The sequence below is a fragment of the Prionailurus bengalensis genome, chromosome E2, assembly GCF_016509475.1.
Source record: "Prionailurus bengalensis isolate Pbe53 chromosome E2, Fcat_Pben_1.1_paternal_pri, whole genome shotgun sequence".
Classification (NCBI taxonomy): Eukaryota; Metazoa; Chordata; class Mammalia; order Carnivora; family Felidae; genus Prionailurus; species Prionailurus bengalensis.
In genome coordinates this window covers 16,815,415-16,836,429 of record NC_057352.1, presented here as the reverse complement: position 1 = coordinate 16,836,429, position 21,015 = coordinate 16,815,415, and the positions used below count along the sequence as shown (strand labels likewise).

The window sequence follows — 21,015 nt, the reverse complement described above, 5'->3', positions numbered from 1 at the left end:
TCCCTACTCTTCTCCCTTTTGGTCTCTTATGATAGTCCTTCCCACTCTCAAAGGAGGAGCTCTTCCTTTTCTCCAGTGGTATGTAAACTTGGGAGTCAATTCCTTTCTAGATTTTTTTTTTTTGTATTTAGATTTATATTGTCTCCCTTTAAAATGTATTCATTCATTCAAAATATATTTATTAAGAGCCTATTCTTTACCAAGGACTATAGTAGGTATTGGAGAAATGATGATCTAGATAAAGTTTGTGTTCTGCTACATTCTCTGGGAGAAATAAAAATATATGTGTTTGTGTGTATATATTTACATATATACATTTATTTAATAAATATAATAGTTTGCAGGCAACAATAAGGAATTTGAAAGTAAAGGAGAGTAGGCAAATTAACTGGGGAGTATGGATGGGCTATTTTAGATAGGTAGATTTTTAAAAAACATCTCTAAGGAGGTAATATTTGAACAAAGACTTGACTGAAGTAAGGGCAGGAGTCAGGCCAGTCCTGCCAGTCTGTGCAGGAACAGTATTGCAGACAGATGGAGTAGTAAACGTAGAGAGTTTAGGGTGGGTGTTAACTTAGTAGGAGGAACAGAAAAGCATAATTAAAGAAGAGTGAATGGTAGAGTAATTAAGAAATAAATATAATTTGGCAACTCCAGAAAAGGAGTTCAAATTTTATGCTTTGAGGTGGTGCCCTCTGACTTCTGGTGAAAGAAAATGCACATCCTCTCTGAAGGAAAGTAAGAGGGTTTTAGAATTCTCACAAATTAAGATCAACAAAAGATGAGCTCACAAAGATCAACCCCCAAGGAAACAGGTCATAGGTGAGTGATAGATAATCTAAAGAAACAACAGATTACATGGCAAATGATTTCACATATTGGTATTTTTAGATATAAATATAAAATGTTGGTGAAATGTTTAAAGAAATAAGCTAAATCACAAAAATAACAAGCAATAAGAGATTTTCATAGAGGGTCAGATTTGAAAGAGAACTAAGAACATTTCTAAAGGTTCTGTTTAGATCTTTTTAAAAATAATCATCAATAGATTGAGAAGTTTGAATGAAAATTGTTTTCTTTATAAAAAGACATAAAGAAAATAAAAGGCCTTGAATTGGGTGAATATATTTGCAATTCATATTGACAACAATGAAATTAATACCTAGAATATAAAAAGCTTTTATAGATTAAGGAAAAGGAAATATTTTGTTTTTAAAAAGTGGGTAAAAGACATTCATAGGCAGTTCAAGGAAAAGGAAATAACAAATCAAGGAGGTAAAAGACCTATACTCTGAAAACTATGAAACATTGATGAAAGAAATTCAAGATAATACAGTTGGAAAGATATACACTGCTCATGGATTGGAAGAATTAGTAATTGTTAAAATGTCCATACTACCCAAAGCAAACCACAGATTCAGTGCAATACCTAACAAGATGCCAATAGTATTTTTCATAAAACTAAAGCTAAAATAATTAATCTACAACAAAGGAGGCAGCAATAGCCAGTTGGGGGAAAGAGAGTCTTTTGAATAAATGTTTTTCTTTGTTCTGGAAAAACTGGAGAGCTACATGCAAAGGAATGAAACTACACTACTTTCTTACACCATACACAAAAATAAACTCAAAATGGGTTTAAAACCTAAATTTGAGACCTGACATCATTAAACTAAAAGAATACATAGGCACTAATCTTTTAATAAACTCTTGGGACTACATGAAAATAAAAAGCTTTTGTACACCAAAGGAAACCCATGAATAAAATGAAAAGACAACCTACTGAATGGGAGAAGATATTTACAAATGATATGTCTGATAAGGGGTTAATATCACTATTTTGTTTAAAAAAAAAAGGGAAAGGAAATACAAATAGCCAACAGACATGAAGTGCTATTGACTGAATAAATAAATAAAATTTTACAAGGGATTACTATTTAGCAATACAACAGCCAAAACGTGGAAATGACTCAGATGTCTAGCAGCTGATGAATGGATGAATAAAATTTGTTATATCTTTAAATGGAGTGTTATTTAGCAATAAAAAGGAGTTCTGATACATACTACAACATGGATGAGCCTTGAAAACATGCTGAGTGAAAGAAGCCAGATGCAAAGACTGTATATTACATTATTTCATTTATATGAAATGTCTACAATAGACAACTATAGGGACAGAAAGTAGATTAGTGGTTGCCAAGTGCTGGGGGTGGGAGATGAAGGTGAATTGGAGAATGGAAATAGAGAAATTGGAAATGACTGCTAATAGACACAGGTTTCTTTTTGAGGTGATAAGAATACAATCTCTAGATTGTGGTCATTGTTGCACAATTCTGTGCATACTAAAAATCATTGAATTGGAAAAAAAATCATTGAATTATATACTTTAAATGAATAAACTGTAGGTATGTGAATTATATTTGAACACTTTGGGAAAAAATATGGAAATAATTTCTAAATTTGTATGCATAGCTGGAGTTCGTTTAAAAATTCCAGATCCCTGGCCACACCTCAGACCAATTAAATCACAATCTCTTAGCATGGGATACAAATATTATGTTTTGAAGCTACTTAGGTTGTTCAAATGTTCAGACATGTTTGGTAACCACTACAATATATTACCTAAGAATAAGTTTATGTATTTATTTTATTATTTTATTTTAGATATATTTTTAGACAGAGAATACATGTGAGTGGGAGAGAGGGGAAGAAGGAGGGAGGGAGAAAGAGAGAAAGAGAATCTTAAGCAGGTTCCACTCTCAGCATGGAGCCCGAGGCAGGGCTCAATCTCATGACCCTGGAATCATGTCCTGAGCCGAAATCAAAGAGTTGGCTGCTCAACCAGCTGAGCCACCCAGGCGCCCCAAAATTTATTTTTGTTTTAAATTTTTGTTTATTTTGGGGCACCTGGGTGGCTCAGTCAGGTTAAGCGTTGTGTCTGACTTTGGCTTAGGTCATGACCTTGTGGTTTGTGGGTTTGAGCCCTGTGTTGGGCTCTGTGCTGACAGTTCTGAGCCTGGAGTGTGCTTCTGATTCTGTCTCCCTCTTTCTCTGCCCCTCCCCCGCTCACGCTTTGTGTATGTGTGTGTGTGTGTGTGTGTGTGTGTCTCTCAAAAATAAGTGTTTTTATTAATGTTTGTTTATTTTTGAGAGAGAGCAGGGAAAGGGCAGAGAGAGAGAGGGAGACAGAATCCCAAGCAGGCTCTGCACTCTCAGTGCAGAACCTGATGGGGGGCTTGAACTCAGGAACCGTGAGATCATGACCTGAGCCAAAATCAACAGTTGGTCAATTAACCAACTGAGCCACCCAGATGCCCCTATTTTTTTATTTGAGGGTTCACTCCATTTAGTTGCTATTGCCAGTATGCTTGGATTTATTTCTTCCCTATTTTATGTTTTTTGTCTACTCTTAATCTTCTGTGCTTCCTTCTTTTATTTCTTTCCTAATAATCAGGATGGATACATCTCTTTTTTTTTATTTATGTTTATTTATTTTTAAGAGAGAGAGCACACACATGAGCCGACGTAGGCTAGAGAGAGATGGGGAGAGAGGATCTGAAGTGGGCTCTGCACTGACAGCAGAGAGGTTGATGTGGGGCTTGAACTCACGAACCGTGAGATCATGACCTGAGCTGAATTTAGACGCTTAACTGACTGAGCCACCCAGGCATCCCTGTTTTGTTTTGTTTTTTTTAAACTCCATTTTCCCCCTTGTTTAATTTGGAAGATGTATACTATTTTTTATCCTTAGTGGTTATCTTTAATGTTTTGTCACATGTACTTTATTTCTTTTAATGCAAATATAGTTTTGTAGTTTTTTATTAATTGTAATGATGTTTGAAAAATATACACATTTAATGAAAATTAAATATTTTATTAATTATTAAATGTTTTAATATTAAGGCACTCATTCAATCCACATACAGTGTTTGCACACTGCTTTGCAGAAGTCTTTTCTTTTTTTAAAGTTTTTATTTAAATTCCAATTACCATACAGTACAACACTAGTTTCAGCTGTAGAATTTAGTGATTTATCACCTACATACAACACTGTGCTCATCACAAGTGCCCTCCTTAATACCCATCACCTTTTTAACACATTACTCCACCTACCTCCCCTCCAGCAACTATCTGTACTGTATAATTAAAGAGTCTGTTTCTTGGTTTGCCTTTTTCTTTTTCTCTCCCTATGTTCTTTTATTTTGTCTCTCAAATGCCACATATTTGGGGTGCCTGAGTGGCTGTCGGTTAAGTGTCCAACTTGGGCTCAGGTCATGATCTCGCAGTTTGTGAGTTCAAGCCCCGCCTTGGGTTCTGTGCTGACAGCTGAGCCTAGAGCCTGGTTCAGGTTCTGTGTCTCCCGCTCTCTCTACCCCTCCCCTGCTGGCACTCACTCTGTCTCTCTCAAAAATAAATCAACATTTAAAAAAATTTTTTTAATGCACATATGAATGAAATCATATAGCAGTTGTCTTTCTCTGACTGACTTCGCTTAGCATAATACATTCTAGTTCCATCCATGTTGTTGCAAATGGCAAGATTTCATTTTTTTTTTTTATGGCTGAGTAATAGTGCATTGTGTATATATATATATATATATATATATATATATATATATATATACCTTCTTGATCCATTCGTCAGTCGATGGACATTTGGGTTGTTTCTGTAATTTGGCTGTTGTTGCTATTTGGCTATGCTGCTATAAGCATTGGGGTACATGTATCCCTTTGAATCAGTACTTTTGTATCATATGGGTAAATATCTAGTAGTACAATTGCTGGCTCATAGAATAGTTCTACTTTTAACGTTTTGAGGAACCTCCATATTGGTTTCCAGAGTGGCTGTACCAGTTTGCATTCCCACCAACAATGTAAGAGGATTCCCCTTTCTCTGCATCCTGACCAACATCTGTTGTTGGGAAAACTGGACAGCAACATGCAAAAGAATGAAACTGGACCACTCTCTTACACAATACACAAAAATAAGTTCAATGGATTGAAGACCTAATTGTGAGACAGGAAACTATCAAAATCCTAGAGGAGAACACAGGCAGTAACGTCTTTGACATTGGTCGTAGCAACTTCTCACTAGATAGGTCTCCTGAGGCTAGGGAAACGAGCAAAAATAAACTATTGGTACTACATAAAAATAAAAATCCTCACAGTGAAGGAAACAACAAACTGAAAAGGCAACATACAGAACGGGAGAAGATATTTGTAAATCACATATCTGATAAGGGGCTAGTATACAAAAGAACTTACCAAACTCAACACCCAAAAAACAAATAATCCAGTTAAGAAATGGGCAGAAGACATGAATAGACATATTTCCAAAGAAGACATAGAGATGACTAACAGTTATGAAAAGGTGCTCAACATCAATAAAATACAAATCAAAACTGCAGTGAGATATCACTTCACACCGAACTGACTACAATTAACACAAGAAGCTTCAAAAGTCCAGAGTAAACTATATGCCCCACCCTCACACCTGGGATTTCAAGGCAACCAGCTGAGAAACAGAAAGGATTGGGTCTACCTTGAAATAAGTTGGAAGCTGTTGTGACAGTGAGTTGAGCTTCTATAGCCAGATGAAACACTGACCTCTCTGTGTCAAATGTATTTCACTGTCAAAAATCAGGAGCATACCAGCAGTATATGACTATACTCTTTTTCTGTACCTTTACCAACACTACATACCTGTGATTGCTGGTGAGTTTAAATATTTTGGGAGTATTTCTGCCTGTTTTGGTCCTTTAATCATTATCATTATTGTTTGTGTCACTTAAATACTTAACAATGGTTAAAGTTAATGTTTCCTTTTTCCCCAGAACAATATAAAAGATATATGAAGGATCTGAAAGTGCCTTTAACTATGGTTCATCTTTCCCATCTATTATGTTACTGTCTGATGTTTTAATTGTTTTCTTTTAAACCCTCCAAATGGGCATTATTTTTGTTTTATAATGACAGTGTTTGCTTGTAGATTTATTCATATGATTATCCTTTTATTTGCACTCTATTCCTCTTCATTATACCTTCCATTGAGATGATTTTATTTGTCATGAAATACATTAAGCAAGGCTTATTGTTAGTAAATGTTCTGTTTTTATTTTTGTTCTTTTAGTAAAGTAACCTTGCTTCACTTTCATTTCTGCCTGATGATTTCACTTGGTATAGAATTCTATACTGACAATTATTTTTTTCTCAGCACTCTGAAGATATTATTCCACTGTCTTCTGGCTTCTATTGTTGCTCTTGAGAAGTCTGCCTTCTGTCTCATTATTATTCCTTTTGTAAGTAATTGGTATTTTCTCTCTGGCTGCCTTTAAGATTTTTTTCTTAAGATTTTAATATAATTGATTATATCGTTTTATTTCTAGAACTTTGATATTCTCTTCCTCTCCTAGATCTTATTTTTTTTTACTTCTATTTAGTTCCTTTATCATGGTTTTGAATTCATATTTTAATTTTCATATATTTCAAGCATTTATAAATGCTCTATATATAAAAAATTCAGTTTGTAGAGAACAGGCCTAATTCTGCAACTTCTTACATTCATGTGGGCTCTTGTGTAATGATGAAGTATGATTTTTTTTCCCTCCTTTTCATTGAGAGTCTAGGACAAGACTGCAGTGTTTCTTGTCATTTCCTTTGAGATCACATGGACTTTTTTTTCCTTTATCTGAACTGTGGGCCTTGGATAATTCTGATTTTGTGAAGAGGTTCAGTATTAATCCCTGAAATTTTGTGGGCCTATGGCCTTGTGTCTTGGGTTATATCAGACCATTAAGATAGATACAAACTGTTTGGCAATTGAAATCAACAAATATCCTGAGGGTAGTTGTGACTTTTGAGCATGTTTACCTCTAGTTTGTGGTTCTTACTTCATTGTACCTCCTTTGGATCTTCTTTACTTTTTTAAAAAAAGTATGGCATGCTTTTAAAAGAATATAGGTCATATTTTATACAGGATTTCAAGAAATCTGATGCATCATTCACATATTTACAATTGTGAATCCTTTTGTCTTTGAACCTTCTATATCTACATTTGATGTCCTTAGGTAAATTTCATAGTTTTTTCTTAAATGGTCTTTTGCATTTCTTCTAAAGCAATTTTCTCAGTACTTTATAAATGTTGATATTATGTATAGGACTGTTTTATTGTATATTTTCTGAATGGCTAATACATCTATATAGACACACACACACACACACACACACACACACACACACACATAATACACATCTATATATGGTTAGCAAAATGTTGATATCTGTAAGTTGATAATAATCTTATAGAAACATCTAATAATTGTCCAGGGGATAATAATGGATTTCTAGGTAGATACTTTTGCATTTTATATATAATGTATTATTTATTTCTTTTCTATTTGTGCCAGTTTTTTAAAACTGTAATCAGTAGGAGCTGAGTATTTGAATATTTCACAATTTGAAAAACAATTCTTGTCTTTTTCCAAACTTTATTGGAAGTATTTCTAATGTTTACTGAATATGTTTCTTTAGATTTCTGATACTCTTAATTAGGTTAAAGAAGAGCATTCTGGCTTTAGAGAATTTTTTTACATTTTTAAAGAATGTTTATCTTTGAGAGAGAGATAAAGAGCACAAGCATGGGAGGGGCAGAGTGAGAGGGAGACACAGAATCTGAAACACGTTCCAGGCTCTGAGCTGTCAGCACAGAACCCGATGCGGGGCTCAAACTCACAAACCATGAGATCATGACCTGAGCCAAAGTTGGACGTTTAACCAACTGAGCCACCCAGGCGTCCCTAGAGAATTTTTAATACAAGGTCTCAAGTAGATTTTCTGATGCTGAATCACTCCTCCATTTGTGGGATAAATTGTATTTAATCATGATGTTTCAGTCCTTAATACAGCTATATTCTACATTGCTAATGTTTATTTAAAAATTTGACCTATGTTGGTTCATAGGATTGACTTCGTTTTCCTGAGCTCTCATTGTCCAGGTTTGTTATCTTAGTTAACTATGTAAAATGACTTGGGTGGATTTCCATGTTTTTGTATGTTCAACAACAATTACATAGGAATTGAATTGTGTATTCTTTAATGGTTTGGATAACCTTGCCAGTCATACCATCAATCATCAGTGTCTGTGGCCTTTTAGGAGCATAGACATTAAACTCAAATTTAAAATTCTTATGTAGTTATTGATGTATTCTCAGATTTTCTTTATTCATGGATCACTTTTATTATTTTCATCCATTTCAACTAGTTTTTCTAATTTACTGTTCAGTTATGTATAGGTTTTTCTCATAAGCACTTGTCTTAGATTTATGTTCTTCTATTCTTTATCCTTTCCAATGTTTTGGATTTGTGCCCAATCTGATTTTTTTCCCCAGCGTGTCATATTTTTGTACCATTTATTTGCTTTGGAAAAAATGAATGGACTTCTGGCCATTTCTATTCCTTCGAAATTCTGGTTTACTCGCTTTCTCATTTAGCTAGCTAATTCTTTTGTTTGTTTTGTTTTTTCCTCCCTCTTCTTGAGTTGACATCTTAATTCTCTTGTTTTTAATTATTTCTTGTTTTCTAATAAGTACATTTAAAGCTGTGAGTTTTCTGAGGATTCATTAGTTGAGTCTTGGGATTTCACATCAAGTTCCTCTTGGTATTTTGCTCTAAATTTTAAGTTTAATTTTTATTTTCCTTTTATATCAAACATTATATAGAAGTATCTTAATTACTTAATTCTAGGATTCTATATTTGTTTTCTATGTTTTTGCAATTTCTAGTTTTATTATTAGTTTTATCTATCTATATAGTTAATACCTATCTTATTAATTATGTTCCAGTCTTCTGAGTCTGTACTTTCTTCTTAGTCTGTTTATATAACTGTCCTAAAACAGAAAAGGAAAAAACTATTTCCTTTTATTCACACAGTACTTCTGACACCAGATGTGTGGATTTTCCCATACGAGGCAGTTCTCCAGTTCCTGGTAGACACCAGTAGGGTGTCTTACAATTTAACTTAATTCTGATACTAACTGCCCAGAGTTAGCACAGACCCCACTGTTTAAGGGCTGAATCCCACAGCCTACTACCCCAGAGGCCAATTGTAACTCTCAAGTTGTCCCCGTACTTATGACTGACTGGCTATAAATCAGAGGTTCCCACAGTACCCTTCTCAGGTTTAATAATTTGCTAGAAGAGCTCAGAGAACTTAGAGCAACATTTACATTTACCAGTTTATTATAAAACATACAACTCAGGGACAGCCCAATGGAAGAGATGCACAGGGAAAGTGTTTTTGTGCTGGTCTTAGCCTATCAGCAACCACCAGTGCTGTGGCTGGACCAGCTTTTATGGTTCTTACTATGATTGCAAGATGCCCTTTAGTAATAACCATTGGGAGACTTTGAAAAAGTAAAGATTTATGACTTAGAGGACCTAGAAATGATACAACATACCCTGGGCCCTACAGTGATGGCATGGGTATAGAGAGTGCACAGACCTAGGGTTTTGCCTCTGTTGAGGTTGAGAATGAGGGCCTAGGGTTTCTGGGCTCTGTATTGTTGAATTTAAAATGAAAGCGGGAACTTAAGAGGGCAGCAAGAAAAAATTTAGTAAGTGGTCCAAATGATTAGTTACTGAAATCAACAAAGGAATCTCAGATGGGGGAGGCAGCCTGGCTCCTTTATTTAGTGTGGCTTGTAATATAGTCATCTTTGATGGATGCCTCTTTGAAGTGGATGCCTCAGCAATCAAAGCTTAAGTCAGGCACGTGCCTTACAAACAAAAACAAAAACCTATCAAGACTTATACTCTAGCAAGGTATGGAGAAGGGGTATGGAGCTTCCATGCTGTCTCTCAGCATACCCTCCCAGCACTGTGTTCACTAATCCAGAAACTCTCTGAACCCCTTCAGTCAGGGTTTTTGCTGGAGGCTTCATTAGGTGGGCATGATTGATAAAATCATTGGACATGAGTAATTTATTCGATGTCCAGCATCTTTGCCCTCTCCAGAGGTGGGGCTAAAAGTTCCAACCCACTGAGGGGCACATGGGTGACTCAGTTGGTTAAATGTTCAACTTCAGCTCAGGTCATGATCTCACCATTTCTGAGTTTGGGCCCCGCGTCAGGCACTGTGCTGACAGCCCTGAGCCTGGAGCCTGCTTCAGATTCTGTGTCTTCCTCTCTGCCCCTCCCCTGCTTGCGTGCTCACGCTCGTGCTCTCTCTCTCTCTCACTCTTGTCTCTCTCTCAAAAATAAATAAACATTTAAAAAAAAGTTCCAACCCACTGATCACATGGTTGATTCCCCTGGCAACCAGCCCACCCTCTTTAGGGGCTTTCCAAAAGTCACTTCCTTAGCATAAATTTAGGTGTGGTTGAAAGGTACTTGTTTCCAAGAGTTTTAGGAGTTCTGTACGAGAAATCAGGAACAAAAATTAAATATATATTTCTTATTGTATCACAATATCATAGGTTCTCTACTATGACTTTGGATTTATTAGTTCCTTTTTTTATGTCTATCAATTTTTGTTTATTTACTTCAGAGCTAAGTTTTCAGTTGCATAGTCATGACTTGTAATTTCTCTTATCTGACTCTAAGATGATTGCCCTGAGCTGAATTCATAAATTCACTGAGGTAATGGGAGTAATCAGAGGAGAACTTATACAAGCTTCTGCTGCTTCATCAGTCTGTCTCCCAGCTTTATACTCACTGGGCCTCTTTTCCTATTATGATAGATAAACTTCATGTGCCTTTATCTAAGGCTAGTATCTCCACTTTTGTACTAAACTCGTTTAGTACTCGTTAGTACTCGTTTTGTACTCCACTCGTTTTTCATCTGTTTAGTAACATTCTTGGAGCAATGTTCTGTTAGTCTTGTGCAACATCAATTTGTCAGTGTCTGGTACAGTCATATGCATCTGTACACCTGTAATTTCTCCCATCTTAAATTGATAAACAAATCTGATAAACAAGCAAATAGGGATATGGCCCTATTTCTCTGCTACTTTTTACAACAAAACTCAAAAGAGTTTTCCATGCTTCATATCTCCAGGTCATCTTTTAAATCTGCTTCAATCAAAACTTATTCCCATTATGGGGTGCCTGGGTGACTCAGTTAAACATCCAACTTCAGCTCAGGTCATAATCTCATAGCTCATGAGTTCGAGCCCCATGTCAGGTTCTGTGCTGACAGCTCAGAGCCTGGATCCTGCTTCGAATTCTGTATCTCCCGCTCTCTGCCCCTCCCCCACTCACACTCTGTCTCTCCCTTAGAATAAATAAACATTAAAAACAAAAACAAATAACTTATCCCCATTATTCCACCAAAACTATCTTGTGAAGATCAGAAGTAACCTCCGTATTGTTAAAGCCTTTGTTAAATTAGAAGTCACCTCTCTCAACATTTGACAGAATTATTTCTCCTCAAAACACTTTCTTCGCTTGACTTCTGGGATTCCACATTCTCCTAATTTTTTTTTCTTCCTTTTTAGTCTCCCTTTGCTGGTTCCTTCTCATCTACCTGACCTCTAACTGTTCAAGTGTCCCAGGTCTCAATCCTCAAACTTCCTTTTTCTTTTCTTCTCTTCCTTTCCTGTACCTTTTGTATCCAAAACTCTCTCTGGGTGATCTTATCAAATCCCATAGCTTTAAAAGTCATCATCATTTGGGGCGCCTGGGTGGCGTAGTCGGTTAAGCGTACTACTTCAGCCAGGTCACGATCTCGCGGTCCGTGAGTTCGAGCCCCGCGTCAGGCTCTGGGCTGATGGCTCAGAGCCTGGAGCCTGTTTCCGATTCTGTGTCTCCCTCTCTCTCTGCCCCTCCCCCGTTCATGCTCTGTCTCTCTCTGTCCCAAAAATAAATAAACGTTGAAAAAAAAAATTAAAAGTCATCTACTTATTGATAATTCTCAAATTCACATATCTCATCTAAATATCTCCTCAGAACCCCATACTTTTACATATACCTGCCTACTCAACATCTTTATAATATCTAATAGTTCAAAACCAAACTCTTGATATTCTCTCTCAAACCTGCTCCTACTACAATGAGAAGTTCTCAGTAAATGGCACTGGTATTGTTCTGGATGCCCAGGCAAAATACTTGGAGTTCTCTTAGACTTCTCTCATGTTACATGCCCAGTTCATCATCAAATCCTCTTCATCACACCTTCAAAATATATCCAGAATCCATCTTATTTTCTCCACCCCTTCCTCCAGAATCATCTGGTCCAAGCCATGTAGATTATTGCCTTAGCCTCCTAGCTTCTATCCACCCAGCTTTTGTACTTTCCCATTGATTCTCTGATGTTTTAAAACAACCAGAATGATTGATTTTTAAACAAAAGTCAGATACTATCATGCTGCTTCTCACAACCCTCCAATGGCTACTCATCCTCAGAATAAAAGTCAGAATTTTTTACATGGCTAAGACTTAAGATTTCCTTGTCATTTTCTTTGAAGCCAGGGAATATTTTTTCTCTCTCTCTGAACTGCAGGCTTTGGATGGTTACAGTTTTGTGAAGAGGTTTATTTCTAATTCCTGACATACTGTAAGTCCAGGGCCTTATCTCAGATATTTTTTTTAGACCGTTAAGTTTCATATGTAGGCAGTTGAAGATAGCAGATGTCCCAAGGGTAGCTGTGGCTTCAAAGTATGTTTACCTTTCTAGTTTCTGGTTTTTCATTGTGGACTCTGTGGAACTTCTTTACTTTCTTTTAAGCTTGGCATACTTTTAGAAGGTTGTTTCTCATGTTTTATTCAACCTTTACTCCACTGTCACAGTTACAATGTACAACAGTGCCATTACACCCTCATGCTGTCCCTTTGTTGTCAACTCTTTCCCCATTTCTAACCTTTGACAACCTGTGACCTATTTTCTATCCCCACAATTTTGCCAATTTAGGGTTCCCAACCCTAAATATAACTTTATAGTGGGCCCTGTTCTCCAGTTATTGCCCAAGCCTTATGAAATGGTCCAAAACACTGCTTAGTTTCTCCACATCTCAGTTGTCTTGACCTGTAGGACCTCTGCAAGTGGAAAAGTGGCTTGAAATGATAAGCTTATTTCTGTGAATTTGTATGTTTTTTAACTTTTAGCCAACCAACTCTTTATTCCAGTTGTAATTCTCCAATGCCTTCTTCAGTCAGATGCCTGTAATGTTTTGTGTGATTGCTCTCATCAGGAAGGTTGATTTAAATTACCTAGTCTTGGGGCGCCTGGGTGGCGCAGTCGGTTAAGCATCCGACTTCAGCCAGGTCATGATCTCGCGGTCCGTGAGTTCGAGCCCCGCGTCAGGCTCTGGGCTGATGGCTCAGAGCCTGGAGCCTGTTTCCGATTCTGTGTCTCCCTCTCTCTCTGCCCCTCCCCCGTTCATGCTCTGTCTCTCTCTGTCCCAAAAATAAATAAACATTGAAAAAAAAATTTAAAAATAAATAAATAAATTACCTAGTCTTCTGTTAGCAGAAATGTATATTTAAGATTTATGAACTAGTACTTAAACTGAAACCTGAAGAATGAGAAAAAGTATGCAATATCTCATGCAGACAGGTTCAGAGATGTCTGACAAGCCCTGTTAGTTGTAAGTTGAAATTGGTTCTATGAGTTTTTCAGAGCTAAAAGTAATTAGTATGTTTGGCAAATAATCAGAAAAGCCAAGAAGGCTCATGGAGAAATCATAAATAAATTGGGACCAGACCATGGAGTGCTTTATCAAGTCATGGGAAGGATTTGGATTTTATTCTGTGTTTAATTAGGAAGGTATTTAAAAGTTTAGGCAGAGATAACAAATCATGATCTGAATCAGAGTCAGGTTTTAGGAAGTATTAAACCTAAAGATCTCCATGCTTTTTTTCTGATGAACTAGATTCGGTTTCAGTTAGTCTGGTGCAGTATCTGGGCATCTTTAATTTTACCAAGGTCCCCAGGTGGTTTTGAGCCCTACCAATTTGAGAACCACTAGCTTAAAAAAGTTTTTTCTTCCCTTACTTTCCCACTAGATTTTTATTATTCTCTGATCTCTAGTGTTCCTTTTACATGTTAGTATGTAAGGTCATTCTACACTAATATTTTTTGAAACCCTAGGCAGCAACATATTACTGCAGCATGAAATCAGTTTAGTGGGTTTTGGCTGTGAGTGTGTATGTGTAGTGTCTGTGTATGTGTGACAGAGAAGAGACTAGAATAACATAGAAAAAATGAAACAGTGTAGATACTGTTTAATGAAATTATATGTGTCAGGTTATGATGTGAAATGTAAGTAGGTATTACTATAAGTCATGGTTAAATAATATCTGAAAAACACTGATGTAGGCCAGTTATTTCTCATGGGTATTGGTTCCCTATACCAAATCTTCCTCACCTTATAGCTCCTGTCCCAGTAAACTCATTGTAAATTAAAAATGTCATAAGTTGTGGGCGCCTGGGTGGTGCAGTCGGTTAAGCATCCGACTTCAGCCAGGTCACGATCTCGCGGTCCGTGAGTTCGAGCCCCACGTCAGGCTCTGGGCTGATGGCTCAGAGCCTGGAGCCTGTTTCCGATTCTGTGTCTCCCTCTCTCTCTGCCCCTCCCCCGTTCATGCTCTGTCTCTCTCTGTCCCAAAAATAAATAAACGTTGAAAAAAAAAAATTAAAAAAAAAAAGTCATAAGTTGAAAATGCCTATAATACACTTATCAAACATCATAGCTTAGTCTATCCTGTCTTAAACATGTTCATAACACTTATATTAGTCTACAGTTCAAAATTATCTAACATAAAGCCTATTTTATAATAAAGTGTCAAATACGTCATGTAATTTGTTGAATACTGAAACCAAGAAACAGAATGGTTGTATGGGTACAAAATGGTTTTCCATATATCAGTTTACCCTCATAATCATGTGGCTTACCGGGAACTGTAGCTTGCCGCTACAGGATCACAGGAGTACTATATTACTGCATTTTGCTAGCCCAAGAAATTATCAAAATTCAAAATTTGAAGTATAATTTCTACTGAATGTATATTGCTTTTGTACTATCATAAGATCCAAAAATTTTAAGTGGAATGAATCATCATTAGTCGGTTATCATCTGTATATCTTTTCCATATATAGTCTTTTCTACTATGGAAACTCTCCGTCTGAAATGACAACAGAAATTGTTGATATTCTCTTATCTTTCAGACTTACCTTCAAGGAGTGCAAATAAAGACTTATCTCCAAAAAAGGATACTTATGAAACAGAATTATCCCAATGGGAAATGAGTGCCAGGCTTGAAAACTGTGATCTTGAGGAATCGAATTCCAGAGATTATTTGGAAGTCAGAGGCACATTGGAAAAGCAACAAGAAAATCAGGAGGAATATTTCAGGCAAGGGATGATCATATATGAAAAAATGTCCATATTCAATCAGCATACTTACTTATCTCAACATCCTAGGTGTCATTCTACTGAGAAACCCTATAAATGTAAGGAATGTGGGAAGGCCTTTAGACGAGCCTCACACCTAACTCAACATCATAGTATTCATACTGGTGAAAAACCCTATGAATGCAAGCAGTGTGGGAAGGCCTTTAGTCGTGATTCACAGCTTATTCTTCATCAGAGACTTCATACTGGTGAGAAGCCCTATGCATGCAAGGAATGCGGGAAGGCCTTTACTCAGAGCTCACAACTTATTTTACATCATAGAATTCATACTGGTGAAAAACCGTATAAATGTGAAGAATGTGGGAAAGCCTTTATTCGTAGCTCACAACTCACCCGACATCAAAAAGTCCACACTGGTGAGAAACCTTATGAATGTAAAGAATGTGGGAAGGCCTTTACTCAGAACTCACAACTTACTCTGCACCAGAGACTTCATACTGGTGAGAAACTTTATGAATGTAAAGAATGTAGAAAGGTCTTTACTCAGCTCTCACAACTTATTCTGCATAAGAGAATTCACACTGGTGAAAAACCCTACGAATGTAAGGAATGTGGGAAAGCTTTTATTTGTGGCTCACAGCTTTCTCAACATCAGAAAATTCATAATGGGGAAAAGCCATATGAATGTAAGGAATGTGGAAAGGCCTTTATTCGTGGCTCGTTACTTATGCAACATCAGAGGATACATACTGGTGAAAAACCCTATAAATGTGAAGAATGTGGAAAAGCCTTTATCCGTGGCTCACAACTTACTCAACACCAGAGAATTCATACCAATGAGAAGCCCTATGAATGTAAAGAATGTGGAAAGACCTTTAGTCATGGCTCACAACTTACTCAACATCAGAGAATTCATACTGGTGAGAAACCCTATCAGTGTAAGGAATGTGGAAAGGCTTTTAATCGTGGCTCACTCCTTACCCGACATCAGAGGATTCATACTGGTGAAAAACCCTATGAATGTAAAGAATGTGGAAAGACTTTTAGTCGCGGCTCAGAACTTACTCAACATGAAAGGATTCATACTGGTGAGAAACCATACGAATGTAAGGAATGTGGGAAGTCTTTTATTCGTGGCTCACAGCTTACTCAACATCAGAGAATTCATACTGGTGAGAAACCGTATGAATGTAAAGAATGTAGAATGGCATTCACTCAGAGTTCACATCTTTCTCAACATCAGAGACTTCATACTGGTGAGAAACCCTATGTATGTAATGAATGTGGGAAGGCCTTTGCCCGTGGTTTACTACTTATACAGCATCAGAGAATTCATACAGGTGAGAAACCATATCAGTGTAAGGAATGTGGGAAGGCCTTTATTCGTGGTTCACAACTTACTCAACATCAGCGAATTCACACTGGAGAAAAGCCCTATGAATGCAAGGAATGTGGGAAGGCCTTTAGTCATGGCTCTCAACTTACTCTACATCAGAGAATTCATACTGGTGAGAAGCCCTATGAATGCAAAGAATGCAGAAAAGCATTTACTCAGAGCTCACATCTTTCTCGACATCAAAGAATCCATACTGGTGAGAAACCATATCAATGTAAGGAATGTGGGAAGGCCTTTACTCGTGGTTCACAGCTAACGCAACATCAGAGAATTCATATCAGTGAGAAAACTTTTGAATATAAAGAATGTGGGATAGACTTCAGTCATAGCTCACAAGTTTATATATGAATTATCTGATTCTTTGTGATTAAAATAGAGAGCCTTCTCTGGTCGTTAATCCATTATCATCAAAGAATTCCTAAAATGTGAATATGGGAGCATATTTTCCTCTTCAAGTTCAGCATCAGTGAATTCTAATGGGAGAAAGATACTGTTAATGGAATCTATGTAGAAAAACCTATAGTTACTGGAAACCTATTAAACTTCAGCAAATTATAATAGAGTTCTGTTAATATAGTAAAATATAGGAAGGCCTTTAGCTGTAGAATATCTTTTTCAACATTATCTTGACTCTTCCAGCTACTTTTCTTTGTGATATTTATCATAATTAACCTCTGCTTTTGTTTAATCATTTGTAAGATAAGCCTAAGAATAATACCTTCCTTGTAAGATTCTTGGAAGTATTATGTGAAACATTTCATGTAAAGCTCTTAGTGCCTTGAACACATTATATCACAAGTATTAGCTATCATTATTACTAGTATGATTTTAGAGAATTTGCATGAGAAGAGGACAACTAATGAATATGGAGATATTTTTCATTAACCCTTGGCCCCGACTGTTTGGGGAGCACTGTATGCTGTAATGAATATGAGAAAGCTTTCATTCACATTTCATCCTATATGCTAGAAGAGGAAATTCATAGTTAAAAAAGTCATAGATTTAATCAGTGGATTGTTGAAGAGGGATGAGGTGAATTGTAACAAAGTCCAAAAACTCATATTTTCTATAATTTTTGACCACAATTTAAGAATGTTACTTAGAAGTGAAAAAAGTAGATAGTCAAAATTTTCTACTATGAAATTTCTAAAAACTTGAATGTACAGCTTTTGAATTAAACTAAAAATAAATGACAGTATTTTGCAGTGAAACATGATGACAGTCTGTCAGAGACTATTTCCCTACCCAGTATCCATTTCCCCTTCTTTAGAATTCTTGGCTGAAAAATTATCTCAGTCTCTCTTGCAGGTCAACAAGATAAAAGTGGTATTTGTTTGTACATATAGGACATTTAAGAATACCTTTTTCCTCTCTGCATTTCTGTTTTCCTGCCTATGATGTGGACATTTAATTTACATCTCTGATGATTTTGGGGGGAATTTGAGAATGCTATCTAAGGATAATTGAGCAGAAATACAGAATGAGTCTACACCTATACTGATTTTATGGAATAGCTGTACCAATTCTGGTCTGCCTGCCTCCTGTATTTCTTTATATAAAATTAAAATAAACTTATTTGTTCATGCTGTTGTCATTCTGTTACTGGCACTAAAATGTATTAAGGGCATAAAATTTTTTTATCTGGCAGTGGAGTCCTATGGGTAAAAGAAATCTCAAGTATGGCATTGATTTGGTGCCATCATGAATGAGAACCCAGTTAAGGCTAGAAATCTAAAGATTTTTGCTTTTATAGACAGGACATTTGGTCAGACTCCTCCAGTCTGTCTTAAAAGGCAGATCTTTTACCCGTTAAGAGTATAATATTTGTAGAAATGGTATGAGTGATTCAGAATGTATTGGGTGTTTCTTGCTCCTTTTGGTAATGTCCTGCAAAAGATGAATTTGGTGTAGAGTTAGCTGCAGAGGCTACTAGCATAGATTGAAAGTGATATTGTTTTGTTAAAGGATGCTATCTCTGCCTACAGGCATTCAATCCTGGTTACTGTAAGTTCATATATTGCTGTATTCCAGCCACTGTCTTAGGGGTTTGTGATAATAGTAATGGGCAATTCTAGCAGGAAGAGGTAGAATGATAAAAAATGTAGAATATGTGTTAGAACATAAGTGTTATGGAAGAATGGTCATTCAAAAGTACTTGAACAGGATATGAAAGTTTATGAAGTAGACCATGGATAAGGAAAGATTTGAATCAAGATTTGAAAATGTGAAGGAGTAAGTCAGTGGTTATCTAAGGCAAGAACATTCCAGACAGGAAGAAAGTAGACCAAAGGCCCTACAATGGGACAATGGTACTTGAGGAACATCAAGGAAGCTATTGTTGAGGTCTCTGCAAGGGGATGATTAACAGAGTAGTTGGAGAGATAACAGGGCCATATCTTGTAAGGCCTTGCAAATCATTGTAAGAATTCTGTATTTTATTCTGAGGGAAATGTTTAGCCACTGGAGTGTTTTGAGCAGAGGATATTATCTAACAATAATGTTAGATAAAAACAGCAATTGTTAAAAACAATAACATCCAAGTGGATAAGAGGTTATGGTCTTAATTCAGATGAAAGAGGATGGTGGCTCACATTACAGTGGTAACAGTGGTGAGAAGTGGTTGGACTTGAGATATATGGCAAATGTGAGCAAGCAAGTTTTGTTTAAGATTTAGATGTCAGGTGTGTGTGGGGGGGTGGGTCTGGAATGACTTTGACTCAAAGGTTTTGGTCTTAACTGGAAAGATGGTATTCCCATCACTTGAGATGGGAAAAGCTGCAATTCCATCAGGTTTGTTGGGGAAGGTTGGGAATTCAATTTTGAACATGTTGAGTTTGAAATGTCTTTTAGACAAAATGATGAGGTACTTGGATGTTTTAGCTTGTACTGTTCTAGAGATTATATTAATTTGGTGGGTATTGCCTATACTTACATAATAAAACCATGAGGCAGGATAAGATCATCAGGGACCTGAGTATAGATAGAGGAAAGAAGAACACAAAGACTGATCCACAGTGCCTTCTAATATTAAGAATCCACAGATAAAAGGACAGGCTAGCAAAGGATGCTAAGAAGGACAGTGATATGGAAGGAAAACCAAGATAGTGTGGCATTGAAGAAGCTAAATGAAAGTCAAAGGAAGGATGATCAATGGTTGCAGATACCATTAGCAGTTTACATAATACTAGACTTGAGAATTGGCTATTGAACGTAGCAATATCAATGTTATTGTTGATCTTGAGTAGAGCAGGGCTATTTTTGGTTTTTTTGGAGTGGTTGAATTAAAAAACCTTTTTTAAAAAATAGAAATTGGAGACCATGAATATAGAGACAACTACTTGGAAGTGTTTTGCTGAAAAATGAAGCAAAAAAAAAAAAAAAGGTTAATAATTAGTGTGGCAGTAAGGAGTGTGTTTATTTCCAGAATAAGAGAAGTAATACCAATTGTGTATACTGGTTGGAATAATCCGGGTGGGGGGAATAGTTCATTACAAAGAAGTGAGAATTACTGGAGCAATGACCTTATGTCAGTGAGAGAGGATATAAGATTTAGCAGATGGACAGATTTGTTTTGGGAGATATGAAAAGTTTATTCCTGGCAATAGTACAGCAGAATATGGGCTGCTGGGAAGTAAGGTGGGAAAAGTTTTGGGAATTGTTCTGATTACTTCAGTGATTCCATGAGTGACAGACAAGGTTAGCTGAAAATATGGGGGACGAGAAGTTTGGCGTTCAGAAGAAAAGAGATAAGAAATAGTCACCAAAGTGAGACATTTAATGTAAAATATGATTGCCTGGCAACATTAAAGGGACAGAAAAATGAAAGCACAAAGGGGTCAGAAAGCAAAAGAAATTAGGCTTAAAACTATTCACACAAAATCTTTGACATTGTAATTAAACAGTAACAAATATTTTGAAAGCCCCTATAGTTTTTAAAGGAAATGTACTACCGCTAATGAAACCCAATCCTAGCCTGCAACAGCCTACAACTCAAATCCCCCAAACAGTTCCCAAGTTGGAACAAATCCATCAGGAAATGACCCATTAATGTAATTTTTCCAAGGCTATATATATAAAACTGTATATGTTCGTATGCCTATGTACATATATAGATCTATGTACATATGTATCTATATACACATATCTATATAGCTAGAGTATAGTTTCTCTTTTCATTTGCTTTTTAAAAATATGTATATTAAGCCAAGTTTTGGAGTGATTGTTATGCAGCAATAGAGACTGGAATGATTGCCAATATATGTAAATAAAAAAGTAA

General features: G+C 36.4%; 1 protein-coding gene across 3 annotated transcripts in view; it reads left to right on the top strand.

The window, feature by feature from the left end:
- The window catches only part of LOC122494980 (zinc finger protein 420), a 38,368-nt gene extending 20,043 nt beyond the window's left edge, over positions 1 to 18,325 (top strand). For 2 of the 3 annotated variants that reach the window (XM_043600604.1, XM_043600603.1), the window contains one exon: positions 15,157 to 18,325. In XM_043600604.1, the coding sequence (XP_043456539.1) occupies positions 15,234 to 17,087 (1,854 nt within the window). In that variant the 5' untranslated portion in view covers positions 15,157 to 15,233 and the 3' untranslated portion in view covers positions 17,088 to 18,325. Of the gene's footprint in view, positions 1 to 5,326; positions 6,296 to 15,156 lie in introns of those variants that run through there. The other variant, XM_043600606.1, reaches the window with a different exon arrangement.
- The last annotated feature ends 2,690 nt before the right edge of the window (positions 18,326 to 21,015 follow it).